The following is a 19,496-nucleotide window of genomic DNA, read 5'->3' on the forward strand; positions in this document are numbered from 1 at the left end:
TTTGAAAGCAGGTTTTTTAAAGTTAAGAGTGAAGAAGAGTGAACCTGATGCGGCAGCTACAGGAAGCCAGTGCAGAGATCTGAAAAGTGGTGTAACGTGTCCTTTTTGGCTGATTACTAATGAGATGTACTGCTGCATTTTGGATCATCTGGAGGGGTTTGATAGTGCATGCTGGTAACCTGGTCAGTAAGACACTGCAGTAGTCAAGTTAAGATAGGACCTGAGTCTGCACAATGAGTTGTGTTGTATAGTCTAAAAGGTAGAGGCTGATCTAACATGTTGTATTATATTAACATATTAATTAGATAGAACTGAATGTTTGGTGCTTTCTGTCAGAGCTCATCTTCCAAAACTAGGTGCAGTTTGTAGATGCTGTTGATTTTTTTTATCAGATTCCCTGTGAAATTGTTTTCATTGACTATAGCAAACAGACTGTGCAGAGACACACTTTGTTGTTTTAGACTTACTCTTGTTCTTGTTTCAAGAGAAATGAGGGCCTTCAATCCAGTTCCAATAAACAGTTTTACATTTTAGCTACAGTGACTATAAAAAGAATTCACTCCCTCGGATGTTTCACCCTTTTATTGATATTGTAACTCAATCATTGTCAATACAAGTTGATGACTTTGACTAAAGGAAATTCTGAAAAATACCTCTTTAATGTCAAAGTGAAAACAGCTTTTTACAAAGTAATATCAGTTAATTAAAATATGTAGGCTGAAAAAAGTGAAATAAATATTCATCCCCTTCAACTCTGGGTTTAGTAGATGCACTCGGACTCTGTAATCACAGCACAGACTCTGTGTGAGTAAGCCTCAATCAGGGTTGCACATCTGGACACTGCAAGCTCATGCCATTCTTGTTTGCGAAACTCAACTCAAGCTCTGTTAGTATGTGTGGGGATAAACAGCCCTTTTCAAGTCCAGCCACAAATTCCCTATTGGGTTGAAGTCTGGGCTTTGACCCAGATCCTGACTGACTGACTGAACTGTCACTTTGGCAACTTGAACCCTGAAACACTTGTCGAATAACTCATTAATAGACGTAACAGCTATCCAGAACAATTTTGACGTTGTTTTATTAAATTATGTCCAGAATTATCAGTTACATTACAGTACGGCCTTACTATTCAAACAGCAGGATGATGTCGTCCCCATTTGATGACACAGAAGTTGCCAAATATGGTTCCGTGTCCAATTAGGGGTTAAGTGGTTCTCATGTTTCCATCAGATCTTAAACTATTTGGCAGGATTTAAAGAACGCGGAGGCAGAATATTAGTGGGCTGAAATGGGCCAAAAGTGCAGAAGAGGAGTCAGAATCTGAGAAACATGTTGTGCCAGAACAAACATGGACAGTATCCAGCAGCACGAACTACCGAGAAAATGTTCTGTGGGCTGATAAAAATGAGTTCAGATTTAAGTAGGAACACCCTGAGTCAGTCAGATCATTGTATTATCACTTAGATTATTCTACTGTCACTGGATTCCTTTGCTCCAGTCATCATCCCAGCTCTAGAACATTTAAAGCACCTATGTTTTTGTTGTCTTTACCACCTCTAACATAATGCAGCTTTTTCCCTGTCAACCCTTTGGGGGGATGGACTTGGCTGATACGTACAGGCTTCACCTTATGCTTATTACCTTATACTAACATTAATACTGTATTAATGTTAAACTGAACTAAGGTTGGACTGGAAACCACCTACCAACATGAAAACATGGTTAGTATCAGTTTGAGTTTGTCTTCATAACAAAATGAGAAATATTGGCCTTCTTCTTCCACCGCTGCTCATTTCTCCCGCTGTCCTTTGATGTGAACTATAATTAAATTAATTTAAATACCATTACTTTATTTATGGCACATTTTTTTATTTTGTTTAGGCAACGCCCCCCACTCTCCATGTTAGGAGCATGCGCAGTGACCCCGCTGTCTCCCTATTTCCGTGTTGTGGAGCTGTCAGCAGACCGACGCGGTGATCGCCTCTCACGGTAAGTTTCTGTCTGGAACCCCGGTACGAGCACCTGCTCCTCTCGGTTCTCTCCGCCCGCTCCTCCCGCTCCTCTCGGCGGCTCCCTGCTGCTGCTACAGCCGCTCTCCGGAGCTCGGAGGTCGGCGGAGACAGTCGCGGATCACCGGCGGGTTTGAGCCGTTTGTTGTTTCCTGCTTGAAGCGGAGTCAAGTCTTCGGGGGAGGGGGGCACTGGTTTTCCGCTCGGCTCCCAACAATAAGAGTCTCGATCACCTGGTTAATGATCGCGATGAGTTGAAGTGTTTCTGTTTCTGCCTGTAGTCAGAAAATGTTCCTCAGTTTAACAGTATAAAATGTTCCAGAGTGACTCAAAGTGGGATGAAGGATCAACAAGTTGAATCAACTAATGTGATGTTCAAAATCAGATTTATGATCAAATTATAATTAATTAAATAAAAAGTTAATTAATTATAGTTAAATTATAATTTAAAGGTCAGATAATTATCATTCAGTTATAGTCATTCAGGCTACTTGGGTAGAAGTACTGGTAAGATGTGCTGCTGGGTTACTGCAGTACAGTACTGAAAGATGTGCAGACAGATGTGCAGCTGAGTCCAGGCGACATCAGAGACATAAGAACCGCTGCAAATATTTTATAATATCAATTTATTAGTTCACTGGTGGAAAGTATGTTTACCCAGCTACTATACTTCTAGTTTCTACTTGTACTGGCAGAACTGTAAAGATAATATTTTACTGATAAATCAGTTCATAAAATGTTATAATAAATGAAACTTCATTTAGACAGTAAGTTACCCTGTGACTGTTGATTATTTAGTTTTTTCTTTGAGTTATTTTAATAGATTTTAAACCATTTAGGGAACTGATTGTTAAAGGTTTCAATAATAGTCACATTTACCCATGGAGATTATTTAATGATATTACAAAACACTAATAATGATATGTATGGCAGTATATTAGGACATAATCTACTGCTTCAGCTACTTCTGTTTAAAATCAGTTGAACAATAAATATTTGTTATGAGATCAGCTTAATTCTTTTATTTTGAAGGCAGAGAGCTTTGTATTTCCTGTTAGTGTGAGTGTGTTTCATCAGAGCCGTTTCCTGCCATGATGAAGATGATGAAGAGTGTGTAACAGTCAGTGTGACTCAGTTTTCCTACTGATCGGCTTCATGTTGTTGTGATCAGAAACAGACTGAATCATCACAGAAGCAAAAAAACATCTGGTCTTAAAGCAACAAAGTGATTTTCTACAAACAGGGTGGAAAAGACAGAAGCCAGTGAGCAGAGATCAAGTTACAAGGAATAGTAGAGGAGAAGACACCCAAAGAGGAAAACCAGTCCATGAACACAGAATCTGTCAACAAGACAAAACCAGACTCAAATGACACTATAGTAAAGGAAGTGCAGAAAAAAATCACCATGTTCAAACTTTTTACAGTGTAAAAAGATGGAACTTAAAAAATGCTGTAAAATCAATGATTTTTTTTTGTGTGTGTGTCAAAAACAACGGCGCTCTAACTCCAGATAATCATTAGCTGTAGTCCCAGATATAACACAGATAACTTGGAACCCAGAACCGTTCTCTTGTATAAAAGGAATTTAGAGGTACTCTGGGGGTTTTCCTCTGAATGAGGTGTCATGGGGCGGTAGCCAGGCCACTATGTGTCCCCTGTCAGCACTCAAAAACCTCCTCCCCTACACTATATCATCTGTTCTCCCCTAATAAACAGGTACCGTCCTCTGGGTCTCTGTCCTTCAGGGTCTGCTAGCAGACCTCGTCCTGGTGAACTTGTCCGATGTGGTGTTGTTGTCACTTTACTGCCAGTGTCCTCGTCGTTGTTATTTCTTTACGCCTTTCTTTTCTGTACAAATTGAACAGAGTGGAACACACCTACATCCCCTCTTGTCCTGTGTTCTGTAGTCACTGCTGTCTTCCTGGTCTTGTCCTGTGTTCTGTGTTTCAAACATGTGATGGACCAGGACAGACCACACTAACTCAACACTGATCCCGCTGAAGACGAGACGTTGTGTGGTTTGACTCTTCCAGGCTGCTGTAACATTTTCTATTTCTTCTCTGAACAGAAAAGAACCAAAGAAAAAGAAGAGAAGATGAAGAACAAAGTCAGCAGCTCTCAAGGTAACACACACACACACACACACCTGCTAGTCCACGTGGGGAAAGTCCTGATGTCTGATTGACAGTCGGCTCATTTTGTGGTCCTAATATGGGAATTTGTGGACTGGTTCATCTTAAAATTTAAATGGATCAAAAACTAATAAATTATAAACAGGCACCAAACCTCCCGATGCTGCATTTGGTCAGACTTACAGAGACCTGGGGACTGTGTTGCATCACTGAGATTCAGAGAGAGATCAGATGTTACAGTGAAAAAAGCTCCTGTTCTTCATTTATTGAAAGTATTTGAAAGTTTTCATGTACTTGTTGTTTACATCTATGTTAAAAGAACAAGAATGAAAGAACCAGGTGTCTTTAACCTCAGAAAGAAACACCTGCTCACTTTAATACTGTTTACTGTGGGATAGTTTCATACAGAGTACATACATCCTTATGTTTCTATTCTAATGAGTTTATTAGGTTGAAATAAATGGTTTATTAGTGATTGGCAGCAAAAGTGAACTGAAGTGTTAATGTTAACAGAGAAAGAAAGGAATCAAATTGAATTGTATTCCTATCAGATGTGTGTGTGGTCTTTTAGGAGGACGTGCTGTGTAGTATTATCTCCAATTCTAATTTTAATTAATTAATAGAACACAAAGTTTGGGGCCAAGGGCTCAGCCTGTGGGTGAGGGGACACGGTAACTCAATTGGGGCGGTACGTGTCTTGTTTTTTCTGAAGGGAGGGTTTCTAAAGGGAGCAGCAGAAAGAAGAATAAACACATTCTTTTTCTCTGATTAATTAATTAAAATGAACACGTTGTTTTGAACAACTGGTTTTACTGCACCGTGATTGGCTGAGAGTATTTAATAATCACCTGTTTGCACACTTGATTTGCCCACAGCTGTAATCATGGTAGCGACAATATGTGTGTTTGTGTTTTCAGTGAGTGTAAAGAGACGGTCCTGGTCCTGGCAGCAGTACCTGAACGAACAGAAAGCTGAAGCTGCTCCTCTGGCACTGTTCACACAGGTAACACACGTAGAACACACGCGTGTAGGTTCTGTATAGCCACACACATGATTTGAAGTGAAACAGGATGCGTTTAAGTGTCGACTCTCAGCTTCAAATTAAGGGACTGGATGAGCTGTGAAGGAGTTTCAGTCTAACAAGAACCAGAGTCCAGTTGCCATGATTCAGCTTCCAGGTGACCTCACCTGGATGACTGAGAGTCTTCCTACTTCACCAGGAAGTAGGAATAAACATGTTTGTAATTCCTTCACTGTTCATCCAGTGTTGTCAAACAAACCTTTCAACTACATCTGGCACTTTAACACTTCTTCATAGTTTTAGTTCAGTCCAGACACTCACCCTGACTTTAGCTTCTTCTGTCTGACTCTGTCTTACCTCTCTGTCTCTCTCTCTGACCTGTCTGCCTCTCAGTCCCAGTTGTTTCCCAGTAGAAGAAATGGTTTTAAAGTTGGGATGAAGCTGGAGGGCATCGACCCACTGCACCCATCCATGTTCTGTGTGCTGACAGTCGCAGAGGTAACGCTCACACACACTTACACACACCTGTGCAACCTCAGACAGGTGGCTCACCTGTCTCTCTCACTCTCTGCCAGGTTATTGGCTATCGGCTGCGTCTCCACATCGACGGGTACTCGGAGTGCTATGACTTTTGGGTGAATGCAGACTCGGCAGACATTAGACCAGCAGGCTGGTGCAAAGACTACAACCACAAACTCCACCCACCTAAAGGTGAGCACAGGAAACCCCACCCCTGACATGTGACCACTTGAGACAGTTGACATCACCCTACCTGTCTCTCTCCACAGGTTATAGTGAGACAGAGTTTGACTGGGAGAACTACCTTCAGTCGACAGGCTCTCATGCTGCTCCTGCAACCTTGTTCACGTGTCGCACTGCAGTGAGTGTAAACCTGTCTGTCTGTTCACCTGTCTCACTGCAGTGATTGTAAACCTGTCTGTCTGTTCACCTGTCTCACTGCAGTGATTGTAAACCTGTCTGTCTGTTCATGCATCACACTGCAGTGTATTGTACACCTGTCTGTCTCTCTTTCTGTCTCTCAGGACTGTGGGTTCAGTGTGGGGATGAAGCTGGAGGCAGTCGACAAGAAGAATCCTGGACTTGTCTGTGTCGCCTCCGTCGCCGGTGTTGCTAACGACCGATTCTTGGTTCACTTTGACAATTGGGATGACACATACGACTACTGGTGAGACAGACAGTTGGCAGATAGACAGACACAGGGCAGATAGACAGAATAACTAAGTGCTGGTTGTAGCAGAAGTCTTAAGGTGAGGACCTCTAACAACCGGAAGGCGGAATGTAATCTTAGCAGTAGTAGCAGCAGTAACAGTAGTAGTAGTGGCACTAATAGCGGTGGACTGATTGATTTCATATCTATTGATCACCATGTTTAGTTCCTTTTTCAGTGTTGACTGATGTTGTGTTTTTGTATTGATGGGTCAGGTGCAACAGCAGCAGTCCCTACATCCATCCTATTGGCTGGTGTGAAGAACAGGGACGTCCTCTGACAGCTCCTCGGGGTACATGTAATATTCATACTGCAGTATTTACTCTGTAGTACTGTCTGTATTTCGGTTAATCATGCCTTTAATTTTCAGGTCACCCCAACCCAGAGAACTTTGTGTGGGAGGAGTACCTGCAGGAAACTGGTTCCGCTGCTGCTCCCAGTTCAGCCTTCACACTGGTGAGTGGGAGAGGAGGTGGAGGAAATGAAGATTAGACAGAGGAGAGGGTGGAGGAGGTAGGGAAGAGACTCAGAAAGCAGTTTGTGATGATTGACAGGTGTCTGTGTGTCTCTGTCCAATCAGAGAGCGCCTCATGGTTTCCAGGTGAACCACAGGCTGGAGGCGGTCGACAGGAGGAACCCCATGTTGATCCGTGTCGCCACAGTAACAGACACAGATGACTACAAGATAAAGGTACATCTCACCTCTCCATTCATCTGTCTGTCTAGCTGTCCACCTGTGTGATGTAACCAAGTGTGTTTTCCTGCAGGTGCACTACGACGGTTGGTCGCAACAGTTTGACGTGTGGTTTGACAACGACCACAGTGACCTTCATCCTGTCGGCTGGTGTCAACGCACAGGACACCCCCTGGAGCCCCCATCAGGTCAGAGAGAGAGAGGCATTTCAATGAGACAGGGAAATGGTCAGATAGAGAGAGAGAGACAGTTCAGAAAAAGAAATAGAGAGACAAGTCAGGGAGACAGAGACACGGGTTAAAAAGAGAGATGCGGGTAATGTGTCATTAAATGCTATTTTCTGTGTGTGTGTGTGTGTGTGTGTGTGTGTTTGAGATAGGTACCTCCCCCGTGTCCTCCCCCACTCAGGGCGTGTGTCCCACTCCAGGCTGCAGAGGAGTCGGACACATTAAGGGAGCCAAATACACAGGACACCACAGGTAACTTGGTGAACAATGATGAGACTGCAGTAGATATTAAAAGTTTTTAATAACTGTGTGGTGAATTCGGGGACTTGTATATTTTATAACAACAACTTGTTATAAAATATATTTATGTTGAGATGTTTAAATTATTCATGTTTGATTTATTCCTTTGTACATTTTGTCAGAATACCTCATTTGTAAAGGGTGGTTGAATAATGTTGTGTGTAACTGTATTTGCTGAGTCATACTAAGTCATATTTTCCACTTTCACTTTCTCTCTCTCTGTCTGTCCATGTCTCTCGCCCAGTGCCTTTGGCTGTCCGTACTCGGACATCAACATGCGAAAGGGGGTGCTGCTACCTGATAGGCTGGGAGGAGAGAAAGTTGTCACCCTCGTACCGGTCACCTTGGATCACCATGACAACCAGTCAGACAGGTAACCATGGACAGATGTTTACCTGTCTCTCTCTCTCTGTACCTGTCCGTCTCCCAATAACCATGTGTCTCTCTACCTTTCTGATGAACAGAGAAGCCGTTCAGGTGAAGACGGAGACCGGAGAGGAGACACTGCTGCTTCCTCTAGGCAAGAGAAGACGACAAACAGACAGGTGAGACAAAGAGAGAGACAGGCAGGCAGAGCCACTGTGATTGGCTCATTGATCTTCAGCCATCATCAGGTTAAAAGTCTCATCTGCCCAGCACGGTCTTCCTCCTAACAGGGAGCTGGACAGAGTGTGAGTGGGAGTTTGTTGAGGACGTTATAAAACTGGATGATGTAACAGAGACAATGCCAGTGGAACTCATGCAAAAGGTTTTGTCTTCTGTGTTTAACGGGTCCAAGTGAGCAGAGAATAAAACGCTCACACTCTGAACTTTGGTCTCATCTCTATCTTATGTCTTAAGTGAGCTTCATAAATAACTGAAATCACCTCACTGCTTCAGTGGAGGGGGCTCTATGTCGTCTGTGTGAAAACGAAATCCAGATTTAAATGATAACCAAATACAAATCACAAAAACCTAATGTGCAGTTAAAGGTAACATTGCGTATCCAGGTAACTACTGGGGAGACAGGTAGGAGGGATGTTTAAACTGTTACATCCACAAACCTGAGACAAACCACAACCAAACTGAACAACTGGAACGAAAACCATACAGTCCACAAAGAGCTTAGACTTCACAGGTCCATGAGGACAGAGGACATCGTACTGGTCACATAGAGCTACAGTCACCTGCTGCCCCCCCACATCACATCGTCCCCTAGTCTAGTTAATATGTTTCAAAATGATCATTATCTCAGAATCATTCAGTGTGCAAAATTGTCACCCCTGTTAAAACCTAAAAATAAAACCTTAAAATAGATTTAAATAAGTTTGTTTAACCCCTCTCCCACCCCTCAACAGACTGACCCAGCCAACTAAATTTCTGCGTGTGAAACAGGAAGAGGAGGAGCTTCACCTCACACCCGTCAGACCAGGTACTCACAGTGTGTGTGTGTGTGTGTGTGTGTGTGTGTGTGTGTGTGTGTGTGTGTGTGTGTGTGTGTGTGTGTGTGTGTGTGTGTGTGTGTGTGTGTGTGTGTGTGTCAGGTCGGAGGAGTCCACGAACAAAAAAAAAACTGCTGACGTCAGGTTTTACTAAAGCAGCTGCAGAAACCTGGTCAGCCTGTGGTGCTGCAGTGTGAGGGGGAGGAAGTGGAGGAGGGGGGGGGGGGAGCAGAGGTCTAATATGCTTCACTGCTGCTGCTCTAAGACAACAGAGTTGGATCAGAGTACTAAACTCCAGGTTGAGTTTTTTATTGAATCAAAGCAGCTGCACATCTGCTCATGACTGGAACAGAAACAGTCACTGCACAAAAACACACATCAACACAGTCATGAGAGTAAAACTTGATCAAGATCGGCTACTGTTATTGTTCACAATTAATCATTTGGCAGCTGCTTTTATCACAACATTTTATTACACAGAAGGAACAACACCAGGCTTGTTTAAATCATCAGATAGATTCCAGTTTGTACATGTTAATGATGAGTCTTCAATGCACACAAAAGTTACTTATGGAGTTCCACAGGGTTCTGTGCTTGGACCATTTCTTTTCACTGTGACTAAGTGAGACATATATAATGTTATGTGTACATATATATATATATATATATATATATATATATAAGTAGAATTGGCCCAGACTAATACTGTGAAGAATCTCAGCGTTATCTTTGGCCAAGATATATCATCCTTTCCTTTTTCCACCCGAGGAACATTTGGAGAATCCTGTGTCAAACTGATCCAGAAAAAACTAGTCTATACATTGCAATTCACTCATAAAAGTTAATAACTGGCTTAAAAGCCTCCAGTTAGTCCAAAATGCTGCAGCCAGAGTTCTGACTAGAATTAACAAGAAAGATCACATTTCTGCTACATTGGCTTCTCTCCATTGGCTCCCAGTACAATTTAGAATAGAATTTAAAATTACCACACCTAATGATCAAGCTCCATAGAGTTTCCAAATGTAGAATCGAAGGCAGAGGTCTTAGCTATTAAGCCTTTATCTTGTGGAACCAGCTCCCAGTTCAAGTTCAGGAGGCAGGGACCCTCTCTACATTTAAGACTAGACTTAACTTTCCCTTTTTCATATACTGAACCATAGACTGAACTGAATGTTACAATAACTGAAATTTCAATGTTTTACACAACAAACTGAGTTATAGAAACTAGACTCAGCTTCCAGGTAACTTCACCTGGATGACTGAGAATTTATATAGACATAGATACACAACATGTAGCCAGAACCAATCCACGATTATGAACACTTAACAACAGGTTAAAGCGACACAGACAAGTCTGAAGAGTCTGAAAGACGGTCATATTATTGTCCATATGATTTAAATTGTCCCATACATAAAATAACCATCTGCATGCCTCCTGAATCGACCAGGATTCTGTCGGAGTGAAACACTCAGCATCCTTTCTCTGCCTCCTCAGTGTGTTTCCATGGAAACAGCAGGCAGATAAAGTGGCTGTTTCCATGGAAACAGTTCACCATGGTAACAGCCGTGTTGGTTGTGCTGTGTGTGGACTGCAACCTCTGATGCCTGTCTCACTGCTCAGCATAGTAAGACAGGTTTCCTTTCCTCTTCTGCTGATTCTTTGTTTTAGTTAATGAGCTCTTGTCCTGTGGGATCCCTGTTGGTCCTGCAGGATCTCTGTTAGTCATCTTAAGACATTTTCACACTGCAGTTAAGTCTGAAATATAGAAAGTGTGACCTCTAAATGTTTTCATGTGGATGTGTTTCTGACCCAAGCTTTGTTTTCAATAGTAAATATGTGTATGGCAGCAGGGAAGGATCACTTTTAATGTTTGCCAGTTGATCAATGGAGTTGATCTTGATGTATAAATTTTAAGAAGATAAAGGAAAATGTCTACCTAAGTGAACTCTGACATATTAGAGAGAGTGTACCCACAAAAGCTTGGACTCAAATGATTAGGCACTAATACAATACCCAACTACAAATACTGCAGCAGTACTGTATTTAATTTAACTGCTTTGTTTCACAAATGAGTGAAATGAATCTTCAGTCCAGGACCAAACAAGCAGCACATGCCCTCAGTGACAGTTGGTTTTTTGGATTGAGATCATCATGTTGTTGTTAAGGTGTTCGTTGATAAAGTGGGTTGCTAAAGTGTTGTTATATATTTTGGCAGTAGCTCAGGTTGTAGAGCAGTCCTCTACGAACCCCAGGGTGAGTGGTTCGCTTCACGGTTCCTCCTGGCTACTTGCCGAGGTGTCCTTGGACAAGACACTGAAACCCCCTGTAGTAGTGCCAATATGTACTCTCTGGCAGCTGTTCTACCACAATTTCCCCAAGGGATCAATAAAGTATTTCATCATTATTATTTATTATTATGATTATTATTATTATTATTATATCTTTTCTAAGATGTAGTTAGTTGTTTTCTAACTTGTTAGGTGGTCTTTAAGTTGCTCTGTGGTGACTTCTGCCTCTGGTCCTTCTGTCTCTCCAGCACCACCAGAGTCCAGTCTGAAGGCTGCCCTCCACCAGTCTGTCTTTCTGTCGGCCATGTCAGCGCAGCCCGGCCGTGACCTGTCCCTCTGCTGGGAGCAGCACCGCAAACTGCTGCCAGGAGTCACTGGAGTCCACGCCGAGACCGTCCAGCACTGGAGCGTCCAAGAGGTCAGTGCAACGTCCTACAGTAGTGAGGCTGTGATATCAACAATAAGGGAGTCTGATCACCCACTACAATCTTTTTTTTTTCTGTCTCTCTCTAATATGTCTGTCTCACACTGCGTGTCTCTATCTCTGTCTGTCTGTCTCTTCAGGTGTCAGATTTCATTGAGTCTCTCCCCGGCTGTGAGGAGCAGGGGAAACAGTTCAGAGATGAGGTGAGGCAGCCACTAAGCTGGTCTAGGCTCATTGGCGTCACGTTGGTCCTGCTGTGATCTGATTGGTTTTCACCTCTGTCTGTCTAGCAAATTGATGGGCGGGCCTTCCTCCTGCTTACCCAACGGGACATTGTCAGGATCATGTCAATCAAACTTGGTCCTGCCCTCAAGATCTACAACTCCATCTTGATGTTCAAACATGCCAAAGACTGGAGCCAACCACACGCTGAGGACAGGAGCCAATCACACGCTGAGGACAAGAGCCAACCACACGCAGAGGACAGGAGTCAACCACACGCCGAGGACATGAGCCAACCACACACTGAAGACAGGAGTCAACCACACGCTGAGGACAAGAGCCATGCACATGCCGGGGAAAAGAGCCAATCACATGCCGAAGACAGGAGCCAATCACACCCTGAGGACACTGATACCTGACACCTGCAGCTTAAAAACAAGTGATAATAGACTCCGCCTCTTCTTCAATCTGTGGAAGGGGCTCCATTTTCCATCCAATCACAAATCTGATTTGACTTTGTGATGTCACAACAATAATCTCAGGTGAGTTTTTTTGTCAGCAGGTAGAAGTTGTGACATCATGTTCAGGAAATAAGACAAGCTTGTTCTGTCACATCACCTAAAAACAGAAGCGGTGCTTCACACTGGTGAGTCCTTTATAAGACTGACACAGGACTCAACCAGAACAAGTACAGTATGCACAGGATTCTAGGATGTGAGGATGTATTCAGACTGGACAGGTGGGCCAGGTGTAAGGGGGTGGAGCCTATACATCACAATGTTCCCTCAGTAATGTTACTACAACAAGATGAAGCTGAAAACAAGAAGTCTGAAAAACTTAATTAAACTTTGGAGTTTATTGGTTTTTGCATTGAAACGTGGCTGCTAACAGCTGATTGGCTGAGACGTTATAAAACCATAACACATATCTGCAAGTTCCTCTGTTCATTTTCTAAATTTCTAATTCAGTCCAAGCTCCTCAGTAATAAATTGTTGCTAATAATTCAGAGACATGGTGTTTCAGCATTTGCTCCAAATAGATGTTTGAATTCCTGTCAGTAAAAATAATTTGGTGAAAAATGTATAAATTAAAAAAATAAAATGCAATTAAAAGGTTTTAGAATTATGAGAACATTTACTGTACTAAGTACTGGTTCTGAAAATAGTCTCATATTTGTCATAAATGTTACAAACATTGCAATAAAAGGTTCAGATTTTATGAGAAGAACTCATAAAATCTGAATCATGATTACATGAAAACGTGTAATTATGAAAGTCTAATAGGATGTTTCATAGTTATGAAAAGGTAAATATCACATAATTCTGTTTATTACCGGCAAAGTTACAACAAGAAAAAACAAATGTCATTAGTCAAATTTTTCCAACAGAGCCGTGTGATTATATGATTATCAGGAAAAGTCTCATAATTACTTCACGTCTCACTAAATGAAAATTCTAATGTTTACCTGATGACTTCTAATTACAGTAATGACGACATATTTCTAAGAAGATTTGTGATGAAAAGTCTTTTATAATTAAATCACCAGGCGTCTCTGAGACAGAGAAATCTCTAAATAAGGTTGACGCTTCACAAGTTTTTCTTTTCTGTCAAAGTTTCATCTTGTTTTTATTTAAATGAACTTCTAACAGGAAGCGCCTGATGATGTCACACTAAAATGCCTGATGTAAGTAAGGGTGACATCATTTCCTGCTGACCTGCTGTCTTTGGACCCTCTCAGGACTTGTTTCCACATGTTCTTTTGTTTTATGGAGGTATGTCACATCTGTCAGATAAACTGTGACATCATCCAAAAGTCCCCCCTCGTCTGCTGTGATTGGTCAGTTTGTGAAGGTGTGGTCGGTGCTCTCAGAAACAATCTTGAGATAAATTGAATTATCACCCCCCCCCAAGTGGACAGAGTATAGTTTATATTTATACTTTTATTCTCAATAGTATTATAAGGCGGATCTATTGTTATCTATTGTTATCTACTGTAGAATTCTATTTTAAACATTATATACAAATATATATTTGTACTTCAGTCCAACCTAACAGGAAGTTCACTCTGACTCCTCCCCTCTGACATCAGAGTGGGGTGCGACTTGTGTTCCCCTCAGGTTTCCACAGTAACAGCTGATGAATTATTGTTTTAACTGTTATATTTATATTCAGTTTGTCTTTGCTGTTTCTGTCAGTGTTTGATGAGATTAATAAAGGTTTCGATCCAAATGCTGATCACTGATTGGTTCATTAGCTTCCATTGTCACATACCTATGAAACATATGAGACGCTGTGGGCTTTAGTTGAAAGGTTTGTTGAAAACTCTGGGTGAAGTGGACTTACAGATGTTTTTATTCACACTTCCCCAGCGGTTTACTGTGTTCTGCACGTTCTATCACTTTGTTCTTTCTTCTTAACAATGAACCAAAATGGCTGATTTGGTTCCACCTAACATTTCTCTTCTGTTTGATGTGTTTTGTTTTTTCTGCCTGATGATCTGTGAACTTCATCACACATTTAACAACAGAGACCAGCCACAACAAATCATCCATTATCTGAACCACTAATCCTGTTTAGGGGACGAGGGAGGTTAGAGCCAACCCCAGACAGGTCACCAGTCTGTCTGCCTGTCTCTCTCTCTCTCCCTGTCTGTCTGAGGCGCAGATGGATTTACTGTGAACATGGCTGCAGAAACACTGAGGGAGAGGGGGTGGGGGTGGAGTGGTGGGGGCAGAGGAGAGAGGCGCAGAGAGAGGAGAGCAGAGGGGGAGCAGGGAGGGGGGGGGGGACGAGCGGAGGAGACGGCGATAAAGAAGAGGAGAGATTTAACCATCGCAGCAGCAGCAGCAGGAGCAGGAGCAGGAGGAAGATGGAGCAACAGCAGCTGTGAGAACAAACGTCTTCTACTATATTCTACTGTTTTCTACTGTTTGATTCTGTCTGTTGTTTCTGTTCTTCTGTCTCCTACTGTGTTCTGCTTGATTCTGTCTGTTCTATTGTTTGTTCTACTGTTCGTGCTCTGCGTGTTTGCGTGCTTTTGATCAGTATTGATGAGCACTGGTCACTGAGACTAATCAATACTAATCAGTACTGACTGAGTGGAGAGTAGAGATCACACACTGGACGGACACATTAGTCAGTATTGATCTTTATCTGTCAGTACTGATCATTATCTGTCAGTACTGAGCAGTAGCTGTCAGCACTGAGCAGTATTTGAAAGTATTGATCACTATCTGTCAGTATTGATCCATATGTGTCAGTATTGATCCATATCTGTCAACATTGGATGAAAGAAGCACATATGTTAGTCAGGACAGACAGAATTGAGAGTCCATAGAATGTGTGAAGGAGCCGCAGAGCATGCTGGGAGATGTAGTGCAGTCACTTGATATGACAGGCTCATTGTTCATTCAGCACACCAACTCACTGCTGTCTGCAGTCTCACCACTCTGACACTGTCATCAGACGTGAAGTGGAAACTCAGGTGGAACCATTTGCTGCTGCTGCTGGACTCAGATTTGTACTTTACTGACTCATGCTGTGTTTTTGTTGCTCTGCAGGACCTAACGCTGCTCTTTCCGTCTCTTACAGGAAGTGACTGGATCCAGGTGAGCCGGAGGTGGGTGTGGTTTAGCCCACGGAGCCACTGTGTGATTGGAAGATAGTGATGATTGCGACAGGCGGCCTCCTGAGGATCAACGCCCGGCGTCAGGACTCACTGAGGTCCAAACCCCACAAACCACACACACACAAGAGGAAGAACAAGAAGAAGAGGTAACAACCACACACATACACCTACGTTTGCCTTTTCCCACATGTTCAGACCCGTGTATTGAAATAAATTAAACCATGGGAGACACTCACAGTACCAGAGAGCACATAGTGCTTCTTACTGTCCGATCCATGTGGAATAGTGTGTTTTGTCACAGTCCTCCCACTGCTCTTCACAAGAACATACCCTAATGTTCTCATTACTCCCCGACAGGAGGAGCGAGGTGGTGGTGGTCAAGGGGAAGTTAAAGCTATGCTCAGTTTCCGGTCTTGTGGCAGCTGTTGGGATCCTGGTCCTGCTTGTGGGAGTGGTCATGGCAGCTCTGGGTTACTGGCCCCGAGATGGACTGTTCTTCAGCGCTCAGCCACAGGAGGGCGCCGCAATGGCCTCGGTTTCCTCCATCGGCTCTACAGTTGCACCTGGTGATGCTCAGGTAAGGACAGAGGACAGGCGTCATAAAGATCAGGGACCAGACAGAGTCCTGAAGCTGAATGTCTGTGATCCTGCTTACAGGAAGGTGACATGGGGGAGGAACATAGACATGAAGAAGACAACAGAAACGAAGGAGATGGAAGAGGCAGAGGAGGACAAGGTGATGAGACGTTTAACTGGATGGAAACTGTCAATGGGACGACTGAGCAGCCTCAAAAAGGCTTCCTGCAGGACTTTCTCGACAGGTAAAGAAACTGTTTCAGCCTGCAAGTGCTTACGCTCTTTTCCAACAGAAAGGTTCAACCCCACCCTGCCCTCTAGTGGTTCTTCAGGTTCCTGTTTTAATTTAGCTAGTCCTAAGTGTCCTGGAGGAGACTGCCATGCCCACTAGGGAGTACCATTCATATAATGTATGCTATGTACAGTATATATAAGTATATGTATGTAGACTTTGTACATACACTGCTCAAAAAAAAAAATAAAGGAAACACATAATCATTCTAATGTACGTCCAAGTCCATCTCACTTCTAGGACATCAGCCTGTCCAGTTAGGAAGCAACACTGATTGTTACTGTTTCACCTGCTGTTGTGCAAATGAAACAGACAATAGGTGGAAATTAGAGGCAATTAGCAAGAAAACCCCTGTAAATGAAAGTTCTACAGCTGGTGGCCACAGAACATTTTTCTGTCCTCATCCTTTCTGGCTGATGTCTGGTCACCACTAGAGGTCGCATGAGGCGGTGACTGCAACACAGAGAAGTTGCTCAGGTAGTGCAACTCATCCAGGATGGCACATCAATGCTAGCAAGAAGGTTTACTGTGTCTCCCAGCACAGTGTCAAGAGCATGGAGGAGATACCAGGAGACAGGCCTGCACACCAGGAGACATAGAGGAGGCCGCAGGAGGACAACAACCCAGCAGCAGGACCGCTATCTGCTTCTTTGTGCAAGGAAGAGCAGGAGGAGCACTGCCAGAGCCCCAAAAAATGACCTACAACAGACCACTACTGTGCATGTTCCTGCTCAAACTGTCAGAAACAGACTCCTTGAGAGTGGTATGAGGGCCCAATGTCCAGTCAGCAGTTCCTGCATGATAAATGCATTTATGCTACGGACTGCCCGGACCTGAATCCAATCAAGCACCTCTGGGACATCATGTCTTGTCCATCTACTGACTCTACTTCACACCACAGACTGTCCAGGAGTTGACTGATGCCCTGATCCAGGTCTGGGAGAAGATCCCTCAGGAGAACATCTGTCATCAGATGTTGTAGGGAGTGAATACAGACACGTGGAGGATACTGAGCTTCATTTAGAATTCTTTTAAGGAATTTCCACAGAAGTTGAATCAGCCTGTGATCTGACTTTTCCACTTTATTTTAAAGTGTGATTCTGAATCCAGACCTCCATGGGATGATTGTGATTTCCATTAATCATCCTTATCATATTTAATCATCAACACATTCCTCTATGTAATGAATAAAGATTTTCAACTGGAAGATTTCACTCATCGAGATCTAGGATGTGTTGTTTAAGTGTTCCCTTTATGTTTTTTTGAGCAATGTGAGTTTATATATATATATATATATATATATACGTGTGGTTCTGGTCAATCTTTAGGAGCTCACAGTGCTCTCTTAGGTGGCTCTAGTGATGTTTTATAGTTCCTGTTCCAAGGAAGTGGTGATAGTCCATTAAGATATTAAAGTTTCAAAAGTTGCTGTTGTTCTTCAGGTTGTTGTTCTGGCTCCTGCTCATCCTTTGTGTCTCTGATTGGCTGTGTTAAATATCTCTGCAGGTATCTGTACTCTGATAGGCTGAAGGTCTTCGGCCCTCTCATCATGGGGATCGGTATTTTCCTCTTCATCTGTGCGAATGCTGTCCTTCATGAGAATCGGGACAAGAAGACCAAGGTCATCAACCTGCGGGACATCTACTCCACCGTCATAGACCTGCACAGCCTCCGCAGACCCCACACCCCCTGCTCAGCCAATCCACTCAATGGGCTCGTTAACTACGTCCAATCAAAGAGTCTGGAGACCAAACCCAGGGCGTACCCCGCCTCGCTGATGCGCAGGAGAGAGGGAGGGGGAGAGGGGCTGTTGTCAAGGCAGCCGTCAATTGGCAGCAGCAGAGGAGGAGGGGATGGAGAAGGAGAGACGGTGTTCAGTATCTGTCAGGACCTCGCCTCACACAGACTCTCCCTCCCACCCAGAATCAGCTCCCCTCCCCTGTCCCTGCAGCAGGAGGCACTAGGCTCCTTCACCTTACCCCTGTGCCGCTCACGACCCCCTGCCCCCCGAAGGAAGCACTCTGCTTGGGCTGAGGGGGGTTCTGCAGGAGGGGAGGAGAAGGTAGAAGACAGACACAATGAAACCTGTCCACCTCCACTGCTGTGTTCCCTCTCCTCCCCCCCAACCAGACCTCTCCAGGAGGTCCCGTCAGCAGCCTCTTGCAGCTCCCCCAGCCTCTCCCAGGCCCTGCTCCTCCTGTCCTGCTCCTCCCTCACCCCATCCCACCTGTCTCTCTCCTCCCTGTCTCACCTCCTCTCCTCATCCTCACCCACGCCGGCCCCCAACTGCAGGAGGCGCAGCCTGCCGACCGGAGGCGTCGTCACAGGTTACAGCAAACTGATGAGCGGGGAGGACGAATCGTTTGAGTCGATTGAGATGGTGTCATCTAATCTTGTGACATCACAGGACGGGGGCGTGAGGTCACAGAGGAGGTACTCCAACAGGGAAAAACTGAAGATGATCTCTCAAGTGGAGACAGGATGACCAATCAGAAGCCGACTCTGTGACTGACAGTGTGACATCAGCGTTAAAGGTGGAGGACGTAGTGGTTCTGGATCTGAAACAGGTTCTTCATGATGAGGATGAGGATGTTCAGAGGAGAACATGTAGCAATAAGGAGTCTTCCAGCACAACACAACTGAACTGATGAACTTCATTTTTCTGCTTCTTACACACGTCTTTCTGGGGTCTTTTTTTTTTTACTGCAGAACTCCTCCTTCGTATGTATTCTGTAATGTGGAGCGACGGGGCCCCCTGCAGGAAGCTGAGGCCGTGCCCGGAACAAGAAGAAGGGTGTTGTGTTTGTGCCACGTTCCTGAGAACATGACGAGATGTTCTGAGCACACAAATAATATTTGAAAGAACATTTGTTTAATCACACAAAGAACAATTTAGTTTGAGTTCAAATCAATCTGATCAGAATCTGATCCTGTCGCTGCTGAACTCCACCTGCAGCTGCTCTCCTTCGCTGCGGGACTCTACAGAGAGACACATTTTATACATCAGCTCTTTCTCATGCTGACACTGCATTT

The 19,496-nt window shown here is 43.7% G+C and overlaps 2 protein-coding genes across 2 annotated transcripts; both read left to right on the top strand.

Annotated features, from left to right (window-relative positions):
* The first annotated feature begins 1,838 nt into the window (after positions 1–1,838).
* Positions 1,839–14,188, top strand: LOC113163530 (lethal(3)malignant brain tumor-like protein 4). The gene is made up of 18 exons (XM_026362265.1): positions 1,839–1,989; positions 4,078–4,132; positions 5,059–5,144; positions 5,556–5,660; positions 5,738–5,873; positions 5,951–6,042; positions 6,206–6,348; positions 6,606–6,682; positions 6,761–6,846; positions 6,971–7,081; positions 7,158–7,272; positions 7,464–7,563; positions 7,856–7,984; positions 8,076–8,156; positions 8,949–9,022; positions 11,570–11,739; positions 11,886–11,948; positions 12,036–14,188. Exons 2-18 carry the CDS (start codon positions 4,105–4,107, stop codon positions 12,384–12,386), a joined length of 1,947 nt encoding a protein of 648 aa, XP_026218050.1. The 5' UTR covers positions 1,839–1,989; positions 4,078–4,104; the 3' UTR covers positions 12,387–14,188.
* A 643-nt stretch (positions 14,189–14,831) lies between these two features.
* On the top strand, positions 14,832–19,220 carry tmem200ca (transmembrane protein 200C, genome duplicate a). The gene is made up of 5 exons (XM_026362283.1): positions 14,832–14,853; positions 15,559–15,741; positions 15,953–16,172; positions 16,253–16,416; positions 17,970–19,220. Exons 2-5 carry the CDS (start codon positions 15,635–15,637, stop codon positions 18,946–18,948), a joined length of 1,470 nt encoding a protein of 489 aa, XP_026218068.1. The 5' UTR covers positions 14,832–14,853; positions 15,559–15,634; the 3' UTR covers positions 18,949–19,220.
* The last annotated feature ends 276 nt before the right edge of the window (positions 19,221–19,496 follow it).

Source organism: Anabas testudineus, chromosome 2, assembly GCF_900324465.2.
Source record: "Anabas testudineus chromosome 2, fAnaTes1.2, whole genome shotgun sequence".
Lineage (NCBI taxonomy): Eukaryota > Metazoa > Chordata > Actinopteri > Anabantiformes > Anabantidae > Anabas > Anabas testudineus.